This window comes from Pseudonaja textilis, chromosome 3 (genome assembly GCF_049901715.1).
Source record: "Pseudonaja textilis isolate UNSWEBS1 chromosome 3, rPseTex1.2, whole genome shotgun sequence".
NCBI classification, from domain to species: domain Eukaryota; kingdom Metazoa; phylum Chordata; class Lepidosauria; order Squamata; family Elapidae; genus Pseudonaja; species Pseudonaja textilis.
The window spans coordinates 165,522,500-165,545,114 of record NC_141992.1 but is presented as its reverse complement, the minus strand read 5'-3'; the positions used below and the strand labels follow the sequence as shown (position 1 = coordinate 165,545,114).

The following is a 22,615-nucleotide window of genomic DNA, read 5'->3' as shown; positions in this document are numbered from 1 at the left end:
CTATTTTGATATAATTTTTATTTAATTATGGATAAAGAAGTGAAAATTTGCAAGAACCAGAAAAAAACTACGCCTTTCCAGTTTGACAAAAGGAAAGTCAATATTAGCAAATTCTGAAAATCATAATAGAGAAAAACATTATTGTTTAATCTCAAGTCTAACCTTTAAATTACTTTCTTCCAGCAAAAGTTTACTACATTCTAACCTAAACAATTTTCCTAGAGATTAATTTTAATATTGGTATCTACAGAATACTGCATAAGCATTGCTTCCATTGTGCAAATGCCTTCCAGACTTCTACTAGGAAGATGATTAATTCACCGTCCTTACAACTATTTCCTAGTGGAAAGTGAAATAAAGTGCCTGTTAATGGCTTATTGAGAGCATCCATTATTGAGAGAGTCAATTCACATCTTGTTTTGCATGATTGGGAAGCCTGGCTTATTGCCAGTTTTTAAATTTATAGCAAGTGTGTCAGAACACCGCATGCATCTAAGGTGGGATATTAGCTTGAAATATGGCTTTAAAATAGTACGAGCACATGTGAGGTAAAAATAGAGTATGATTCTGCTTGAGGAACTGGCCAAAATGGGCCAAAACTGACACTCAAAACTAGCTATTTGAGTTCAAAGAAACAGCATATGTGATGATGTACATCTTGTTTGTCAGCAACTCCTTAAAGAAGCTGTATGTGCAGAATACCATAACTCAGCAGTGTAGTTCAGTTGTCTAGCATTTAACAGGGAATAGCTTTCTCAACAGAACACTCAAATAGTTTAATCTAGAAAATGAAACTTTTTTTGTAATATATTATTACAAACAGAAATTGACCCATATAAGAGTGACCATTAGTTATCTGCTATGGAAATAAATCATGACCTTTATGTAACTTTGTGTTCAGAGTTTAAACACTGTTTTTTTTTCTGAAGTGATTTATTTTCATCTCAAAAACCTGGAATTTTAACAAGGGTATATATAGAATTTCTATATCCACTGTATATTGTATGCCCATGAAGTCGTAGAAGTTTAGCATTATTCACTTATTTTAGGCATGCGTGCAGTTATGCTATTAAGTATATTAGGAAGTCAATGAGATGTAAAAATACTTAACTGGTTGAGTTGTGTCAATGTGTCAATGAAACAATACTTGCTTAGTTATTTTAAAAACTTGCTCTGACATTCCAATAAATATTTAGATAACATATTTCAGTTTAATAATTTCAAAATTAGATTAATTTCTGTTCTTATTAGTTTTGCTTATCACTGATTTACATGCAAACAATTATACTTCATGAAACTGGGACTTTGCTGATCCCATTTCAGTGGCTTTTCTTTCAAATGAGTAGGCAACTAGACAATAAATGCAAACTTTTTATATACTTTTGCATAATTCAGCAAAACACAAAGGTTAAATACACAGATGATCTCTAGAAGGTACAAATAAAAATATAGTTATTTCATCTGAATATAATACTTCTATTTTGATACCGTTGTCAATATAAAAAGAAGCACTTTAGAAAATAGGAACTAAATGAAAGGAAATTCAACATCCACTTGCAAGAATGAAGTGAATTAACTAAATTTCAATTATTTGCTGTGAATATCAGATTTGTATTCTATGATACACACATAAATATTATATGTTGTTTATATGGCCAGCAATAAAAAGTGGATGTTGAATGACAACATCCCAAAATGGTTCCTATGACCATGGTGAAAATATATTGCATTCATTCATTTATATGCTAAATAACATGAATTGCTTATTTTTTAAATTTACAAAATTGGAGGTGCATTTTTCTCTACTGTTTTGGCTTTAACCTTGTTAAACTGTTATTTATGTTTATAAACATAATTAAAAATGTAAAAATGTGACTGTCTAGGAGGGACCATTTAGTTCAGTTGTGGGATTCAATTTTTTTTACTACCGGTTCTGATGGCATGGCTTGGTGGGCATGGCAGGGGAAGGATACTGTAAAATCTCCAGTCAGAGGTGGTATTTGCCGGTTCTCTGACCTACTCAAAATTTCCGCTACCGCTTCTCCAGAACTGGTCAGAACCTGCTGAATACCACCTCTGATTTAGATGACCTGGGCTGTTCTTGAAAAACTATGGAGTTTTTCCTGGCTTGTGCTTGGATATGTTTCTCTGGAAACGGCTCTAGTGCTTGAAAAGGTGGAAGGAAAGAGAAGAGGGTGACTAACAGCAAGATGGATGGACTCCGCTACAGTGGCAATGAGTATATCATCTGAAGATCGGAAAGACTAAATTAAGAATGGACTGTCAAACAAATTATCTATGTAGTCAGTAGGAATCCGAAACAATTTGATAACACATAATCAGACTTGGACAAAAAGCACCATGAATTCCAAATGTTGAGGCTTAATTGAGAATCTTAAAGAAAATCTTCAGAGAAAGCAAGATTTAAATCACATTGTATCTTCTATATAGAAAATTACATGAAGGAATCTTTAAAGGTACTGGGAATCAAGCTATATTTAGGAATATTTTTCTTCACCACCTATGCACAGATATAATTTTAATATGTGTAAAAATGACGTGAACTTTTAGATTTTCTGTTGTTTTTGTATTTGGTAAAGAAACAAATGATTTGGCATGCTTCTGTAAAACAGCAAAAACCTTGAGGGCTTTGTGTTGAACTCACTACAATCTTGCCTTGTGAAGCTCAATTAAAACATCAGCTCTACTTCTGATTTCAGCATAAATTTACTCATTTTCAGAATAAGGCAGAAGGCTATTTCAGAAATGCATTTAGTTCCACAGTATAATTTTAAAAAATCCATTTCATGCATCATTCAAAGGGCCACATATATAGTGGTCAAAATACAAGATACCACTTGTATGTAATTCCCCAGTTGCTTGCCATAAATATTCAAAAGCCTTACAATTGTTTTCTTTTTTTTTTATTAAAGTTTTATTTGGGTTTTCACACACAGAAAGCATAATACAAGTAAAATCTTTTTTTAAAAAATAGCATGGTCTCGGGTTACACTTCTTTATACAGACACAAACTCAATTTCATGCTCATTTTTGTGTTCTATTCCATATCTTATTACTATTTTGCATTTACTATATAGTTTTTCCCCCTCTTTTAATTTTCTCAATTTTATTTTGATTATCGCATCTCAGTTCAAATCATTATATTTATACTTTTGTCTGTCCTGTTTAAATTTCATATTATCTTTTCTCATTAAACAAATTTTCTCTGTAGTTACTAATTGGAGTATGACACCTTTATATCTTTTAATTTTATCCGTTCAACTCTTATTTAAACTTCAATATATACCTTAAGGTTGTAACATTCAATATAATACATAATACATAACTTCCAATCGAATTCTGCTTGGTACATTTTTATAATACATATATTCTTTAAAAAAGGATTATAGATATATGTAATTAAAACCCTCATTCCATTCCAATTCAGTTCTATCATTAATACTCATTAAAGTCTTAACATCTTGAACATTTCTTTTCAGTTAAATATCATACTTCCTTGAAGACACGGATAATCTCCATAATTAACTTTTCCCTTATTTCTCTTCACGTTTTATAAATCATTAAGCATTCATTTTATTACGTTTATTTATTGACAAACATTCCACTAAATTACAATAACTATTTTATCAAACATTTTAACCATACATTGTTTCATATTTTCTGAAATTATTTCTATTTCTAATATAACAATACTATCTTATGTACCTTTGCAGAATCCCTTTTTCAATTAGGTTTTCACCCATTATCTCTAAATAGGCCCTGTTTCTCTATATCTTGTTTCTGTCCATTATAACTTCTTTTCCTTTCTTTCTTCCCTCTCTTCTTCTCCCTCCTCTTTTTACCCCCTTGTCTCTCTGCTTCTAATTCTCTCTTCTGCATTTCCCTCTTCTGTTGCTTTCTGGTTTTATACTTATTTTTCAATCTATTCTTTTTGGGGGTTATTTTTCCCAGTCTTAAACTTTCCATTCTCTTTCCTCCCTTTCCTTTTTTTCCCCCCACCTAAGATTACTTGTTCATTAAAGATGGCTTCTTCTTTGTCCCAATCTTCTTGTTCTGCAGGCATTTCTTGTTGTTTCTCATAGTTCCAAATCTCCATTTCTAAGAACTGAAATACGAAGCCAAAAGAACCTCTCCCTTCTTGTGCATCTTCTTTGTACTTTTTAAGTTCCACTTTCAGTTCTTCTAAGAGTGGAGCCACTTTAGACACTTTTAAACAACCACCCGCTTGATTTTAGTCATTCAAATGCAGTAGCCAAGAATCCAGAAATCACCAAGTAATCCAAATACCCCCGAGCTGTTTCTTCTTATTTCTTTTTTCACTTTCTCTTCCTGGGGTTTTACTATTTTGTTGTGATTTTTCAATTAAGATGTATCGTTTAGAAGTCTTGCTGAGATTTTACTGTAAGCTCTTTTTAATTCCAGGCAGTCTCCTCCCTTCCAGATCCTGCCCTTTTATTCTTTTTCTCTCCTTTCCTGTTTTCAAAAGCTTTTAAATATCCAGAAATCTTTATTATCCCTTTGACTTTTTATTTTCAGCATTAAATGCCTATTAATGTCAACGTGGATTTTTTTTTTCCCAATTTCTTGCTTAAGTCTCTTAGCTGTCAGTATAGGAAAAGGAGGGGGGAAAAAAACCAAATCCTTTCCCTTTTCTCTCTCCTTCGCTGTTTAAAAATCTTCTTTGGGAACAGTGTTTTATAGTTTAAATTCCAGGGTTCCTTATTTGTTGCTTTTGCTGTTTGACCCAGTCAACCAAAACTTTCTCTTCTTATCTTCCTCCTACACATTCTTTTTCAGTCGAGTTCTTCTTTGTGGTGGCCATTTCTGACCACCGCTACAACTGCCTTTGGGAAAGGGAGTAATGGCCAGCTGAGGAGGTGAGATCTCCCCTGCAGGCAGTCTCCCCCTTCTTTACCACCTCTACCGGGTGGCTTAGCACCAAAACCAGCTGGCTCGGGGCGCTCTAGCGGCGAGCATGGATCAAAACTGCGCAGTCGCGGTTTCGGTCTGTCGCCGAAGACGTTCAAACCAGAAGTCCCGACTTACAATTGTTTTCATACCACCACTGTAGCATCCCCATGTTTACGTGATCAAAATTCAGATGCTTGGCAACTGACTCACATTTTTGACAGTTGCAGTGTCCTGGGGTCATATGATCACCTTTGAGATGATGGTAAGCAAAATCAAAGTGGAATCCAGTTTCATTTAACAACCATATTACTAACGTAACAACTGCAATGATTCACTTAACAACTGTGGCAAGAAAAATCATAAAATGGGACAAAATTCACTTAACTGTCTTATTTAGCAACAGAAATTTTGGGCTCAATTGTAATAAATTGAGGACTACCTGTATAGTATTTTCCTTTTCTAAAGATTACAGGGTATTTTTCACATCCAAGTTCATGGACCTCTGAAATGTATCCATGAACTCCAAAAGGTCTGTGAGCCCCAGGTTAAGAACACCTGCTCTATAATGTTTTCCATTACCTCCATTTTCTCTAGGATTTAAAAGGATAATCTAACTCATAGATTTGGTTACCGTTTGGAATACCAGTTGGTCTAGTGCTTAAGGACCAGGCCAGAAAGCAGGAGACAGTGAGTTCAAGTCCTGCCTTAGCCAAGAAAGCCAACAGTATGGCTTTGAGCCAATTACTCTTGTCAGTTCAACCTACCTCACAGGGTTGTTGTTGTTGTGGGGAAAATAGGAAGAAGATGTTTTGGAGATGTTTGCCCCCTTGTTTTATTTGTAAAAATAATAAAGGTAGGATAGAAATAAATAATAAAAACCATACAAATTAATTTATTAATTCAACTTATAACTTGAGGTATAATGCTACATGTGTACCTTATCATTTTTTTAAAGAAACCTTATTTTTTGAATGAAATAGACACCTGTATACCAAGTCTATGAAGTTGTATTACACTATGCAACTGGTGGCCCATGGGCCGGATGTGTCATGTGCAGGCCACACCCACCCCAGCTACGCAAAGGGAAAAAACATGATACCCGTGCACTACAATATGGAATTTCAATATAAGTTTTATCCAGAGAAGAAAAAATATTGTATGCAAAGTATTGGTAGCATTAAGTATTATCTTGACAATAATCAACATGATTTGCCATTGGCATTTTTTTAGTTTTCATTTTATGTCAGGGATTTCCTGAAGATTTCTATTCCAATAAGGTGCTTTTCCAAGATTACCATATTTGCTAATGCTGCTACCTGTTGTGCCGAAGAAGCTAGTCGTCTTTTTCCAGTCCTTATTGTAACACTAAAGTTGGTTAGCAGGCTACTTTAAGTGTTAGATACAGATTTTATAGACTCATAATTATATACCTTGCTCCCTCCCCAATTGTGTTGACATCCCTTCTTCTATTATAATGCAAAGTGTTGGTTCCTGCCAGAGAGGCTCCAATGCAAAGTTCATAGAAGAGACTTTTATCAGTCATTCAGTGTTACATCAAATCTAGAGTCTTCCTCTCAGATACTTCATGATGTGCTTTCTATCTATTGTGTGATATACTGGGGCTTTGTATGGGATTGGGGGGGAGCTACTCATTTAGCTGTCTGTTGATTGTGAAATGGCACTCCTTCATGCACCATTGAATCTTGGCAATGAGCCTGAAAATGTATGTTGCTGCTGCTGTCAAGTCCTGCCTGAGGAGACCCATTACAATTGTTTTCACTGTACCAAGGGCTTTCTGAAGACAGAAGTGAAGTGGAACAACATATGCTAAATTTTCAAAACTTTTGGGGAAGCTAATTTCATCCAATGCTTGATAAATCTAAATCCTTTCTGCTGCCACTACCTTATTCTACAATGAGATCTGCTTTGCTTTGTCTTCCATGTGTTTAAAGGTGCTATTAGATTGCAGCAATAATCACTACTACATCACCCAACCAGGCAACCTAGCAGGAGCACAGATTGTGTAGTTTTGTTTCAACTCATAACTGCAGTTACAATTAGAAACAAATTCTGCTCAATAAATGTAGTTAATGGTTGGATAAATGGGAGTGTTAATCCATGGATTATAGCAAAATCAATATGCTCTCCACCTTAAACAAGATAGTGTGAAAAATATCTAAGTTTGATTACTGAAAATCCAATGAATTACAATTGTACAATGTTATCAAGCCTCTGGTAAATGCATTTTTGTGTCTTCAAAGGCAAGTAGCTATTTGGGCATTCTAATCAAATTATTTTCTGCACATATATTCATTTTTGGAGGGAGAGAGAAGCAAAATCTCCATCCTTCCTATTGATATTCAGAGGAAATGAAAAAGATTAGGCAGCTAACTTTTCATAAATGTGTTATGCCATTCATAAAGAGGTGCATTTAATTTAGCTTTTCCTGAGCTGCTATCCTGTATTGGCTGTGAGCATTCATAATCTTCAAACAGAATAGATGCTGATCAGATTGTGAGATTTGAAGTCCAACATATATTTTAGATGGACAGCTGTCTTGATTTACAAAGCAGAGATCTCTGGCTTCAATATGACAGGATCTATGATGACTTTGAAGTCTCATTGCATTTGTGGGAAGGTGCACAGCCTTCCCAATGGCACACTTTATTTCAGTATCTATACATTTAATTTAAAAATAGTGACTAATATTTAAACAATCCAGTGTTTCTCAATACAGAGAAGGAGGTTATGTGAAGTGACTTATGTGCCTGCTTATTCTACTGGCCACCTTATAACAGGTTGTGAATTATGTTGGCTGAAAGGTTAGGGTGACCTTGTCCCATTCTAATCCGTGTTGCACAGGAAAGAGTTCTTAATATTTCACACTTTTTGTAAAATGCTGCGAGGTTCTTCTTTTTGCCCACCTGGGCAGTGGGCGATCTGTGAAGGCCAGACTAATAAACCTATCTGAGAAGCCGAGACACTCAGATGGAAAAGCAATGGGAAAACAGCGGAGTTTCACGACGCCAGGAAAATTGCGTGGCATCTGCAACCTAGTAAAGTCGTCGTTCCGACTCGCCTGTCGCGAAGTGGATCTCGGAGCGCGAACGAAGATGGGGACGCAGCCGTTGCGGTTTTGGCAGTCCCGGCTCCCGCGCGCAGCAACCTCGATTCCCCGCAGGCCAGAGAGCCGGCCAGGAAGGGCAGAGAGCGACGCGAAGGTGGGAGGGAGGCGTCAGCAAAAGCCGAGCGCTGATGGGCGCGCTCCCCAACGCTTATAAAAGCCCGGGGCTTCCCCGCACGCGTCCTGGACTAGATTTGCAAGGGGAGAGAAGCGGCGTCCTGTCTCCCTGATCGGGGCCCCAGGAGATCAAGTAAGTTCTTTCTGAGGCAACTTTTTAATCCTCTCTTAGTGCTCCCTCGCACTCTTTGGGTAGATGCACGAATTTGGCCGCCCCCTAAATTCTATACAACACCTCCTTACGCCGCAGTTGTGCGATCTTGCCAATAGGCTTACGATAGGATAGGTCATGTCTTTGAAGAATTAAAGATCCTCAAAGCAGTCCGAACTCCAAGTCTTGTGTGGATCCCTCATTTTCCTGAACTTTCTTTCCGAATAATCACCACTTATTCGCTCGTATCCTGCTGTTCCTCTTTGAATTGTTTCTAATTCAATATCTTTATAAGAGAATATTATGCAAACAAGGCAATCTCGGAGAACAGGCTACGTAAGCGTTGCAAAACTCCCCGGTGCAAAAGACAATCCAAATCATTTTAAAGGATTTATTTAGCCTCCGGAATCTGTAACGAGGAGCGCTAATATGAGTTTTGGTTTGCTCTGTTGATTTACTTTAGAAGTACAGTTGGTTTAAGTGTGCCCAGTGACAGTTCTTATATGGTTAGTGTGCATGTAAATATAATCGTAATTTTAAAAAAAAACATCGATAAATTCTAAGTGAACTAGGACTGTGAATAAAAGTAGCGTGAACTTAAATATGTCTATCAAATCGGTGGGATTTTCCCCGCTGGTCTCACGTTTTGAATTGATATGCCAATGTTATAGGGGCTACTTAGTCTGATTGTTCATGTGTTAAACGTGTATGTGGAAATAAGCCCCAGAAATATTTAAAGCTATGTATTAATTAAAATAAATGTGTAGAATAGTGTTCTACAGCAAAATATTTGCTTCCTGGTATATGAACGAATACTAAATAAATAAAACCATATACTGTATAAATGAATCCTAAATATCCAACAAATTCATTCACCTGCACAAATGCAGCTTTAATTGAAAACCTGAGGATTGTATTTCTTCTATATAATCTTTTCTAATAAAATAGCCCATTATAAAATAATTTTAATTTATAGTTTTAATAAGCGAAATGTTAAATACTAAAACTTAAAATCGGAACTAATGGGTAGTTATGCTAATAAATATTTTAAAACAAAAAAGAATTGGATACATTTGAAAACCTATTATGCCTTTACAAAAGGCATAATTGTAGGGCAATCATGTATATTAACTCAGGAAAAAAATATTATGTTAAATATAATTTATTGTTTAATAATCCATTGTTCCATTTTAATTTAGAAACTTGAAACTGAAATTGAGGCAATAAAATTAGAGTTCTCAAAGAAAAAACTTCCTAGGCAGCAGTTATTTCCAATCCTACCTTCTTTTTACCCCTTTGTGTCTCCTCTCCTCCATTGCACGATTTCCAATTTTAGAAAAGTATCTGGTTGAATAGAAAAAAGTCTGTAACTGAGAAAAAGCTTTTTATTAAAGTTAAATAACAAAGTTGGGCAGCATATAAATTTAATGTACTTTTATTAGTTGCTTGCTAATTTTCCCAACAAAAACTATTGTTAACTATAGAGACTAGATTATAATTTATAAGACACAGTTCAGGTGAATATAATCTACAATAAATATAAGATTTACTGAATGCAAATACAAGTTAGATTCAATGTACTTTGTGGTTTGCAAGAGCACACATTTTTAAGAGAATTCAAATTATATTTCAAATTATTTAATCTTTATCTTTTAAAGCCAACATGTATCAATACCAAAGAGGAAAGCAGTTCAATAAATGAGTTTATAATTGAAGCTTATATTCTTGTATATTTATTTGTTTATTTTGGTGTGGTGGAAGCATTTAATCTTAAAGAATCATCCAATAAATGGAGGGATTTAATCTCTTTAGTATTTACTTGTAAAACCATCAGAAAATCCCAGTTTGTAGTTTGGGGACTACTGGGAAGTAAAAAATAAATGCTTAGAAATATCTAAAAATCCAGAAAGAAAATCACTTCCACATTACTGTAAAGAAATGTACTTTATATATCTATAAAGTAATTGCACAATGTGACTTCTTACATTTATTAACACTTTATTAACTGAACACTTTATTAACATTTCAACACTAATCATTTCTGCTAGATATCATGTCACATTCAATGGGATCCACTTCTTCTGAAAGAATATAAATGTTGGCACCAAATATATTTCAAGTTAAGATGCTTAAAAATATGTCCTAATATAGTGTTTAAATATGGTCATTATTTTCTGAGAATGCATTAGAATTGTTAATCAGTTGTTACAACTACATACTGATGATTTTTCAGCTGAATTCTATCTTAAAAATAAAATTGCAAGGTTAGTGGTTGCTGGCACAGGGGTACCACATTAAGATAATATATTGCAGTATACCGAAAATTGTAACAGTCAGTTCTTAAAAATCAGATAGCAATATAGTTCTAAAAAAGAAAACGTGGTTGTGACAATCCAAGGTATAAGCTAGGAATTTGCATCATGTTGGTTGCAGGTTTTGTCTTACCAATGGACTATAAAAATGTACCTGAGAACATCAAAGTCAATATTCCAAGCTCAAATGCCTCTCTGCCACCCTCCACATCTGACACTAACTCCTTAGGGCCACAGAGTGGGGCCACTTTGGGGAGACCTGCAGCAGCCAACGCGGCCCGAGAGCGTAGCCGAGTGCAGACCCTACGACATGCCTTCTTGGAGTTACAGAGAACTCTGCCCTCTGTACCACCCGACACTAAGCTCTCCAAGTTAGATGTACTGCTTCTAGCCACCACCTACATTGCCCATCTCACCCGCAGCTTGCAGGATGAAGAAGAATTACCTGGCAAGGGCTTGGGAACCTTGAGAGGGGATGGCTACCTACATCCTGTTAAGGTAAGCAGGGGCAAACCAAGTAATACTTTTTTCCCTAGAAGGTCCAATCATAGCATTTTTTGAAAACCTTTCCATTGTGCAGAAATCTTCAGGCAAAAGAGCATACCAGTACAAATATACAAGTACACTAGTCTATACAAGAAAGCTTTAGCATTACAGAATCAGCAGAATCAATTGGAATCAACTGAACCACAATTCATTGATGTGATTCCATATGACACTTCAGATAGATACATTAAACCTCTGTGTACCATTACGATTATGCCCAACACCAGGGACAAGGTTTTAAATGACTCCCATTTATTACAAAGCAATTTATGCCTTATGACAGTGGCTTGTAAACTGCTTGATTCAGATATCCCTTTTTCTTGTCTCAAATTATGTCATTATTCCCACCACAAATAGATTCTGTTGTTTTACACAAGCACTTTGACAGTGGCAATCCCAAACTGGATACTCAATTCACAAATATGTTATTACAAATTGCCCCATTTCCCCCAGGATATCCCCAAATATATCCCATTGGGAAGTAATTATCCCAATGTAAAATCCACTGCCTTATGAACCATCATATTGCAAGTTCAAACTACAAAAGGACTTTCCCTTTACTTCTAGCTCTTTAATAAATAATTTCTTTAATAAATTACACTTAGCTTAATTGAGGAAACTACTACTTAAAGACCTAGTAATCAAGAATTACTTTAAAACAAACTAAATGGAGCTTTCATTATTTCTTTCCAAGACTAACATTATCTAACAGTAATCTTGAATAAGCCTGTATGCACTTTTTAAAAATAGTTTTACTGAAATGTCAATGATAGCTTGATATATAATTAGTTACGCATTTTTCCACTAGCAAAAAAATAATTATATTTTGAATTGTTTTTAAAAAGTCATTCTGGCTATAGCATAGGAGCACAGCAAAAATGATAATGTAGAGTGGAAAGTAAAGTACATTCTTAAAATAATCGAAACAGCATTGACATCTCAGGAACATTTTCAGATAAATGTCAAGAAACCAGATGTTGACCATGACTAACAAACCTGCCATAAACACGATCCAGTTGATTCTGCATTACAATGCATTTAACTACTGAACATTTCTGAATTGTATGTTTTTAATAGGCTGTCTATTATGTCATAGGTAAACCTTTAAAAAATATTATAAATAATTTATTTTAGAGACATGTCACAGAAGTTCCTGAAAAAGAAATTTTTCACAATGTATTCTTCACAATGCCACTTTACTTGCAATATGAAGTTCTGTTTAGATATCATCTACCAGATTATTCCATTTGGCAAGGTCACAGGCAAAATAAACAAGTAAAACTACAAAACTGGATGGCATTGCAATGTTTCTCTATATCTCTTTGCCATCATTTAGTGGCTTTCTAATTTTTTGAAATTAGTTTTGTAATACCAGAGGAGCTCAGTCCCCATTTCTTCACAGATTAATGGAATTTATGATTTTACATTAGGTCTGGCTAATAGCATTGAGAAGTAAATGGCACCAACAATTATTGCTATTTTAATAAATCTCACTGTTGGAAACCTGTGCTTGTTGTATATACATGTGACATGAGTACTTTGATCCTGTGCTTGGTTATTTCAGATAAATACAACTAAATCAATGAGATTTATTTTCTGATATGTGTATATGAGAAAATAAATCCCATTTAGTTATGTTTATCTGATTTAACTAAGCATAGAATCAAAGTGTTTGTGTGTATAGGATTACATAAATCCTATTAAACTTTGCATTTTTCTAAATATACATTTATAGACGTATTTACTAATCTGATATTGGATGTAGTGTACTTTTATGAAAACATGTTTTTAAGAAAATCTGGTGTGCAAACACACATAGATGAAAACACCCATGTTATTTTCTTCTACAAGCAGAGTATATGAGCAATAATATCTAATGTAGGACAAGATTTAAACCTAATAAATATAATAAATATGCTGGCCTATTGTTATTTTTTACCTTCTTTCACCACTTTGCAAATATTTTGTAGAGATAAGCTGTCAGTAATTGTAGACATGCGGCACAATAACGTGAGAGCTCAATCTAAAGATATCTAATGAGGTATCAAGATCTACTTCCCACTTCATACCAATCTAGATAGCTCTCCGATGATGTCAGTCTTGCAAGGCAATCCAGTCAAGAAACTTACCAGATGAACTGGCTGAATTATTATTGTAGTTTCTTTAACAGATCTTGTAAATCTGAAATTATATTTTCTGCCATTGTTTTTACAGCCCCCAAAACCTAGAGAGTGTCCCTTCTGAGTTTGTCATACCCACGTTTTTGCTGCAAGCTCAGCTATCTCTTCTCCAGCTGTTTCTCTGGCTGTGGTTTTTCTCTGTCTCCAAAGGGCATTCCCACATACCATTACACATGGTTACTATTTGCATTGGTCCAATGCAAATTGCAGGTTATAAAGGATGGGAGAATTTATAGTCCCATAACTGATAAATGTATCCTTAAATGAACTGGCTTAATTCATGTAATTGCTAATAAAGCTGCTGGTTTCCTGCATTTGTGCAAGCATTATTAATCTATCTTGCATCTTTATCTTCTAGAAATGGCCAATGAGATCACGCCTATATATTGGAGCATCAGGACAATTTTTGAATTCCTCAGTGCAAGCAGAAAATGTAACTCAAGGAGAAACCTCAACAAATTCTCAAATGTAATCCTGGTTTTTTTTTTCTTAAATGCTGTTATATTTATTATTCCAGATATATTTAAATTGAGTCTTCCAGTATCTGTGATATTTCTTCCAATTGACCAGCATCCTTAAATGGTAGGCTTGAAATTCAGCCTGTTAATTCAGATTGCTTTCTTCACAGCCTAGGACAACACATCAGTTGTGCAGTGTAATTCATTTATTTCTTATGTAGCTTTCTCAAAAGGCAAAATATACTTTTCATTGTGTGAATGTTGCTACTATTGAAATCTATAAGATACCAGCTCGTGTGTCATCTTGTTTATGAGATCCTTTTCTGTGTGAAGAAATGGCTGAATATAATGTAGTGGATAATTTACAGGCATGCTGCGACCTTTGTTGATAATTTATGAAATGTGAATTGTTGTACCCCAATTCTGAAGAAATTAAATAAGATAACCAAATAGTTGATTTTTAAGCTAATGTTTAAAAGCTGAGCTGCTCAGTTACCTTGAACTTTGAAATGGGCAGAAATAAATTTGACAAATAAAAAAACAAACAATGCATCTAAGTTTGGAGACTTTTAACTGACGAGCTCTGCAGAACTATTTCAAGTATTCCAGTGATCCATGTTATATACTCAAATATATCTATTCATAATTTCCCACATGTGTCACAGAATTATGATAGATGACATAAGGCATAGGTTCTCACACAGATTGTCCTCCGCATTTGTCATGTTCAAAGATAATATTAAGGTACCTGGTGTTTTGAAGAATTAATCCAAGAAATAACATTGCAAAACTGGATGTATGAATTTTAGACATGAAATTCTGTTATAGAGTAAAACAAAAAAAATTGCTTTGAAGAATAAGTTACAGCTTTTACACTTTCTTAAAAATATATCCAAAATTCTTTTTACAGCATATTGTTATTTTTCATAAATGTTTGATCATTTTATTTATACTGTATATGTATAGTCACTTCTTAATTTACAACAATTCATACATCTAATGAAATTGATCCTGAAAAATGTATGCCCTATCTTTCTATCAGTTTGTAGGAGTGCTTGAAGATTCTTTGCTCTTGCTATTACAAATAAAGACAGCTCTCCCACTGGAAATCTTACATGCTTTTTTAGATAAAATTATTTAATTTTCTCTGCTGAAATGTTTGTATGTTAACTAGCTAAAGCAGAAACAAAAGTTATTCCAAAACACAAGTGTGGCAAAAAATAATGTACGTAGCTTTGTAGATTAAATATGGCATATATATATATATATCTTTATAAATGATGTTCACCACAGAATATGAAGCTTGCATATTTGGTTAATTTGATTTAAAAGATTTGCATGAAAGCAACAATGATTACAAGTACAGACAATTTCTCTTATTGTATGAATAAATTATTTGCAAAATTATTTCTCAAATGTTTATTGTCAGATACTTTTTAAAACTACCCTGCTTTTTTAAAAATGCAAACCTTTTGGGAAGCCAAGAAAATCAGATTAAAGGATTAAAAATTAAAAATTCCTTTTTAAGGAGTTGTACATCAATAAAATTGGGATTTTAAGTAAATTATCATTATGGATCAAACCACTTATGGCAATGTATTTTTTTATCTTTAGTATTAAAAACATACACCTCTATTGTAAAAGAAAAGCTTTATCTGAAATCCTATTATTTTGATGTAATGATGACAATTATGTGCCATCAAGTTGTCAATTTTTATTTTAGCTTATTCTAAAAAAACATTCTTAGCTCATGTATAAGTTTTGTAGGTGTTGTTTACCATAGCAAACAGTATGGCATTAGTGTTTTAAGTTTACTTAAGTACTTAGTATGAATGGAAACAATTGACAGAGGACATATGAATCCAGGAACTAATCTTATAGCGGGAACACTAACATAAAAATGAAAGGGCAGGTGTATACCAGTGTACCTTTATCAAAAGAAAAGGAATAGGAGGAACACTGTACAGTACTAAAATATGATACCCATAACATCTGTCTCCCACCTCATAGATCTCAACTTTACTATTCCTCAGCCTCTTCCTAGCTGCTGAGTTCAAATTCACAATGGAAGAAATGGAAATATTCGTATTTCCGCTTTTCAGGATAATTTTAAATAATATTCTGCTTCTGAATGTCCCTGAGATCATAATGATATCAAATAAACTTGTGAACAAATTATAGGGCTTTTCCACATTTGCTGGCACATGGCACAAACGTGTCCTGGCAGTATCTTTATTTTCTACAGGGCCTTCATTATTCCCACCCATGAGTGAAAAAGCTTAAGCCATTGTGCTTAAATATTTGTTATAGACGTATAATTACATCTTTATTATAGTCATAGACCAGTATAAGGAGGGCAAGATAGTGTTAAAATAGTATTTCTCTTCATTCACCCACCTTCTAAGTAACTTGAAGATACTTTGTCATCCATCATCCTAGTAACAAGCAACCAGTAGTAATTGGAAGTTGAGGAAGTGGCAGGTTAGAGATTGGCAAGTGGGGCAGCAAATATGCTGACTTAAAGCTATCTGTTTAGTGACCGTTCAAAGTTTACAATGGCACTGAAAAAATTCTAACAATTTTTTACACTCAAAACAATTGAATCATTCTCATGATTAACCTGATAAAATATTTGGGCACTTGACAATTGGCCTCTATTTATGAGGGCTGCAGTGTCCCGGGGTCATGTGACAAGCAAAGTTAATGGGGAAGCCAGTATCGCCTACCCCCTCGTGGAGTTCCAGCTTGGCTACCTTTACGAGCCCAAAGACGGCCAGGTATGGCCGCCTCTGGAACTACGTTTTCCACAATGCATCGCGAGCCTGTATATTTTTTAGGGCCGATCCTATACCGCGAGAGGTCGCGCCGCTTTCACGAAAGGAAACTGAGAAGCGAGAGGTCGGCTTGTTCGTTAAAAGCAGCTTAAAAGAAGTATCCGAAAGTATCCCATTTTATTTGTAGTTTGTAAACTAGTCCTGACTAGTTTTCATTAAACGTCGGTGCTGTGTAGATAACGGAAAAAAAATATTCGGCCCACGGAGGCCAACCCCCTGATCACGTGGCCCTCAAAAAAAGGAGGCCCCCCCCGTTGTGGCTCCCGCTCGTCGCGAGGGTTGGCGTGTTGTTTCTCCGCGTGGCGAAGAGCCCCGGGGCGCGTGTGTGCGCGCGCGCGCGCGATTCGTTTAGACTCGGCTGCGATTGAGCGCCTTCCAGCACGATCGGATAGGCCTCGCCTTGCCAGGTTCGTCCGCGGATTCGCTGGGCTCCTTCGTTCTTCTGACCCGAAAAGTGTGATGAAACAAAGATTAGACTCCGACGAGTGGGCACCTTCTAGCGGACGGTACCGAGGGCTGTGAGTGGTAGACGTTTGGCAGAGACATCATTGCTTCGGATTTTCCTCAAACGGTTGGTACGCCAGGAAAAGGGTCTTAGGCAAGAGATTTTTCGGAGCCTCTCGGTCTGATGTGGGTGGTCGAACGGAAAAAGAAAGACGATGGCACCCCCCTCAAGAAACCAGAGAACTCCTTGTTAAAAATAGACCGTGCTTTGCGCCATTTTGTCCATCTCGGCGGAGGGGCTAAGCTTCCCCCCTCGGTCTAGTCAGAGACCAACTCATCTCTTTAGGAGACTGGTGTGTAAGGAGGAGCCATGCCGCTTTTTATGGGTTGGCATTGGCACTGAATTAGTTTGTCGGCCAAGGTTTAGAAAATTGAGGGCTTGGTGCTCATTTTAATAATTTGCCCTTAAACTCACAAAGCTGCCCTAGGGAGACGCCTAATATGAATAGAGTTTAAGCTTTGATCGCTTTTCTACATTTACTTCTGCCATTACTGCCTGCAGAATCTCAAAACTTCTTTTATGTAGTTTACATTATAAGCTCCTTACTGGACTATTAACTAATTTTGCTGAATTGTACTTTCTGTCTAATAAAATGGCCGGGAAGATTGGATTTGCTGAGCTGAATCTACTTGGTTGTGATGCGCTACTGGTATAGAATGGAAAAATGATTGGGGATGAAGCAACTGCTCCTTAAATAAAAATTTACCCTTCGAGGTTGGTGCAGTGACTGAGATTGGGCTAGTCGGTAGCTATGAAATCTTCCACTTTAAGGGACTACAGATCAGTTTCTCATGTCAAACCGTGATAATAAATTCAAGGACAGCAAATGCAATAATTTAATTGCAGCTTAGAAGAATCTAAGAAAAATAGTTATCTAATCTTAAGTGAGCATATAAAAACACTTTAAGGTGAAATTTATTTAATCCAACAAAATTTTGGAGCACTACACAATATTTTTTTAAAACCTTATAAAACTGAACCTGAAAATTCACACTATATCAATAAAATTTTTTCTAGTTGTGCTAAGTTGTGAAACATAGTAAACATTTTCCAAATATATTTTGGTAGACAAAAGGATATTTTGAAATATATCTATACAAATAAGATAATCATACTTTTAAAAAATGTTTTAGGCATACTTCTTACACTCCTTGTAATTACTTTTAGTGCATAACTTGTTTCTCCAAACTAAAATTTATAAAAACTAGAAAAAATTACAGATTCTTCAGAATTGATTTGGAATGCACAGGAATATTTTTATAGGGCAGTTTTTGAAATTGTTAAAGCTGATACATCTTTTAGGTTTATTGTATAAGAATGCTTTTCAAGCATTCTGCATGTTGCATTTCTGTGTGTGGTGAATCAACCCATTGAAAGATTTACATAACTCTAATAGCTAAGAAGCAGAAAAGACATTTTAGTTGTTATTAAAATAGACATTCACTAGGGAACAAGACTGGTGGTAGCTTCTAAGTTGACTGATTTCAAGACAGCCTGGGGCTATTGTTTTCCATCTGCTTAGTGCAGAAAAAGACTACAGAATAGAGCTTCCCTTTTAGAAGCTTAAAATAACTGTAACACTTCTTGTTTCATTGCTATCCTCTTAAAATCATATTCAACTTATTTAGTTCTTCCTAGGAATTTATTTTGTCCATGTTTCTTGACCAAGACCTGCTATCATGCTATGAAGACGATTATGTGCCATCAAATTATTTTCAACTACTACTGATCACATAGATTTTCTCTATGACAATCTGTCTCTTAACTTGTTCTTTCAAGTCTCCTAATGGTGCATTCATTGCCATGGTAAGACTTATGCATCTTGCTGCTGCTTGTCCTCTTCTCTTCTGCTAGGTCTTCTCATAATATGTCGGCAGAAAGATACTTTGCGCTTGGTCATTTGTGCCTTGACTGAGAACTGTGGGTTGATTAGTTCAATGATATATCAGATTGTTTTCTTGGGTGTCCATAGTATTCTCAGGAGTTTTTATTTGTCTATCATGCTATATAGATAGCCCTCATTTAGGAACCATTCATAGTTCCATTGTAGCTTGTTACGATGGCACTCACATTCTCACATTTATGACTTTTGCAAAGTAGTAAGCAGAAAGAAAAATCATAAGCACAGTCACCATTTTGTTTAGTGACAGCTCTGCTTAGAGCTGTCACTTAAGTTAATCTTAATTGTGGTCAGTAAATGAGGACTACCCTTACTTGAAGTATTGTGTTTATCTTGAGCTTTCTATTTTTTTAAAAAAATTGGACAATAGTGTTTTTGCTTAAGGCAGAAAAATGACAGGAGTCTAAATGTAACAAAACTTTTCCACTATTACTTTTATTTTCCTCAGAACAAGAAATAAAGTGTTTGCTGTGCATGAGATATTGTGTGATGTATTGTAAAGTGCAGCAGAGTTTCATAAAATTCATAATATATGATAAACAATAAAATAATGCCTATAATAAGAATAAAAAGTCATTTTCAAAAAAGTGCCCATTATAATACATAGAACTGAGGGTTTTTTGGTTGGACATAAAATACATTAAAGTTTTACAACCCCTGAAACAGACAATAAATTTCATTTTTGAAGCATGTGTAGGTGTAATAGATAGTTTAATGCATTTGTCTTTTAGTTGTGTATAAAATTGCTAATTCCTTGTTCTATTTTTGTATATTTTCTAGGATTTGGTGGCTTTCAATTAAAGTTTTAAAGAAACTAGGGAAAATATACTTTGAGTATTGATTATTTTGAGTTATTTCCACCCTGCCAAGCTGTCTGAATAATGATGAATTGTGAATTGTGCAAGTAGTGATCATTACTGCAGTTGATGTCTTCATAAATCAGTCGCATCAGCTAAGATGTCCCTGTTCTAATGATTAATTGCTTCTTTGTCAGTGCAGGGATTACCTAGAGAGTCATCTTGAAGCCATGACCTCTGACCTCTTCACTCTGTAACAGTAAATTTAAGCCTAGAAATACCATTTTATTGAGACTTTGATGGTTTTAGGGGAGAAAAGTGTACTTCGCTCTCAGCCTGAAATAAGTCTGTAGGGAATATTTTACTAGTTCAGATAGCTGGAGTCCCAAAGAGTGGAAATTGTAATCTTTAACCTTTATTTCATTCTTATTAAACAAGAGTAACAATAAGAAGATTCATTCATTAGAATAGTGCATGAATAAAATAGTTTAACTCTGGATTTAATTCTTCCTTCATAGTTTCCCCATACGTTTTGGAACAGCAGCAGCCCAATCAGTCCATTGTAGAATAAAGGCCTTTGCAGAATTTTATAACTATTTCAACGTACTATGCAAGTTATTTTCAATTATTGTCTTTGCAACTGAGCTATATCATTTGCCAGCACCCTCTTTGGGCATTTTGGGTGTTTTAAAGTCTTGGGGCATTCAGGTGAGGGTTGTTGAAGTTTTAGTAAGTTCATTGTACAGTGTAGCCAGCTCATGACTATTTCAGAGACATTAGCTGCTTCATCAGATCATATATTCCTGTCCATTGGCCAAACCATTTCTTTTTTGTCATATTGATATCTTAAACATATTTTACACAGTTATCATTCTAGGTTTCTCTTTGTAACTATCCAACCTTTGTACTCTTTTTGTATTTTATTTCAGTAATAATAGTAGTTGATACCATAGGTACATATGAACTCCCTTATGAAGTGGCAACCTAGGAATAGTAAATTTAGAGAGTAATGTTATGTATTCTTTTGAGAAGAAAAGATTTAAAGTACATTCAAGGAGATGATCCAGTGTTTGAGCTGTGCTTTGTGTTTGTTTTTTTAAGGATAGTATAGATACCCTGTTTCTCTGAAAATACAACTTGCCCTGAAAGTAAGTCGTAGCTTGATTTTTTTTACATGTGTGCCCAATATAAACCCTACTTCCAAAATAAGCCTTAATTAAGATGCTGCCCACACTAGAGTGTACAGGTAAAAATTAAGCTGGGGTGGGGATGGGGGTGTGTGGAGCTTTCCTACTACTTACCTTTGGACAGTTGTAGCCAGGCCTTGCAGCCCATTTCTTCGGCAACCAGCAAGGCTGGCAAGGCTTTCCTGAAGGCCTGTGTAGCTGATAAAGCTCTGGATGATCCAGAGCTCTGTTGTCTGCTGTAAAGGCCTTCAGGAAAGCCTTGCCGGCTGCAGAAGAAGTTCCTGAAGGTCTCTGACAGCAAAAAGGAGGCCGGGGGCAACACGTGCAAGTAAGGTTAGTTAGTGGATGACTTCCCCCCAAAATAAGACCTGGTTCCTTTTTGTGGCAAAAATTATAAGACAGGGTCTTATTTTCAGGGAAACAAGGTAGAATGAGATCTCCTACATACTTGCATACCAAGCAATTAGAAGCAATAAAATACCTTTATTCATAAATGCAAAATTTAAAAAATCCTAAATGCTTCCATTGTATTAAATTAAAAATAGTATATTGTTTAATTGTTTAATTTCTTTCTTTCTTTTGGGGAGCAATCCGTATGCCTCACTGAATCCCATATTAAACGGTGAGTATTGCTCTTATTATACAGAGAGTAAGAATTGTGATATGGATTAATAAAACTGCATTTGGAAAGATGAATACTTATTTCTAGAAGATTTAAGTTACATGAATGCTTGCTTGTTTATTTTTTTACCCTTTGAGATAAATAAAAATATTTGCAAATCAGTACTAAAATGGAAAAAACTTGATACACGTTTTTATTAATTGGATATATATTTTATCACTGGCACAATGATGATTTCCTTTTGCCGTTTACCCATCTGAATGTGTGATGTGTATTTCCAATTCTGAGGTGCCAATAAAGCTTTAATTATACCATGTAAAGTATTTGCTTAGAAAATTTAAATACTATATATTAAAATGTCTTTCTGAAGTGATTTAATTAGTATATTTCCCCAAGTAGTCATGAACTGCTGTTCAGAATTTGAGAATTCTATATTTAAACACTACTTATCAGTTTGAAATGATTGCAAATTTCACAAGAATGTAAGAATTTGGGTGGGTATTTTTGTAAAAAATGCAAATCTGATTAAAAGTTAAATTGAATGAACTATTTAGATGACTAGAGTTATTGCATCTTGAATGCTAAATGATGGTCATCAAAATGATTGAAATTATGTTTTCAAAATATGTTTATTACAAAATTGAACTTAAATGTGTTTTTTAATTTTAGTTTAATGAAAACATTCATGTCATTTGAGATCTGTATTGAAAATTCTAAAGATTTGCTGATTTGAAAACAAAAATGAAACTTTGAATGAACTCCTTTTATTTAATATGTTACCTTAATATAAATGCAATTTGCTGCTGTTTAATGTGATATACTAATCTCCCTATTTCTTTGCAGGACAAGACAAATGGAAGAGCGATTGTTTACCAATATGAAATTAGCTTTAAACAAATACTTTAGTTTGATGATGTAGTTCTAAATTAAAAAATCTATATAGGACAAAA

The 22,615-nt window shown here is 34.9% G+C and overlaps 1 protein-coding gene and 1 long non-coding RNA gene across 2 annotated transcripts in view; one reads left to right on the top strand and one right to left on the bottom strand.

The window, feature by feature from the left end:
- Positions 1-16,811, bottom strand: part of LOC148126399 (uncharacterized) — a 32,351-nt gene extending 15,540 nt beyond the window's left edge. Inside the window, exons 1-3 of the long non-coding RNA XR_015743227.1 lie at positions 16,547-16,811; positions 14,569-14,639; positions 9,606-9,694 (exon numbers count right to left, since the gene is read on the bottom strand). This is a non-coding gene — a long non-coding RNA (uncharacterized LOC148126399). The remainder of the gene's footprint in view (positions 1-9,605; positions 9,695-14,568; positions 14,640-16,546) is intronic.
- Positions 8,236-15,220, top strand: TCF24 (transcription factor 24). Its single transcript, XM_026706125.2, has 3 exons — positions 8,236-8,306; positions 10,758-11,134; positions 13,721-15,220. The coding sequence occupies exons 2-3, from the start codon at positions 10,772-10,774 to the stop codon at positions 13,832-13,834; spliced, it is 477 nt and encodes a 158-aa protein (XP_026561910.1). The 5' UTR covers positions 8,236-8,306; positions 10,758-10,771; the 3' UTR covers positions 13,835-15,220.
- Positions 16,812-22,615: the final 5,804 nt, after the last annotated feature.

Bases quoted from the DNA above. Each gene is read 5' to 3' on its own strand.
- TCF24 (XM_026706125.2), top strand. From the start codon at position 10,772: ATGGACTATAAAAATGTACCTGAGAACATCAAAGTCAATATTCCAAGC. The intron at 11,135-13,720 runs GTAAGCAGGGGC...TTTATCTTCTAG, and splicing joins GCTACCTACATCCTGTTAAG to AAATGGCCAATGAGATCACG.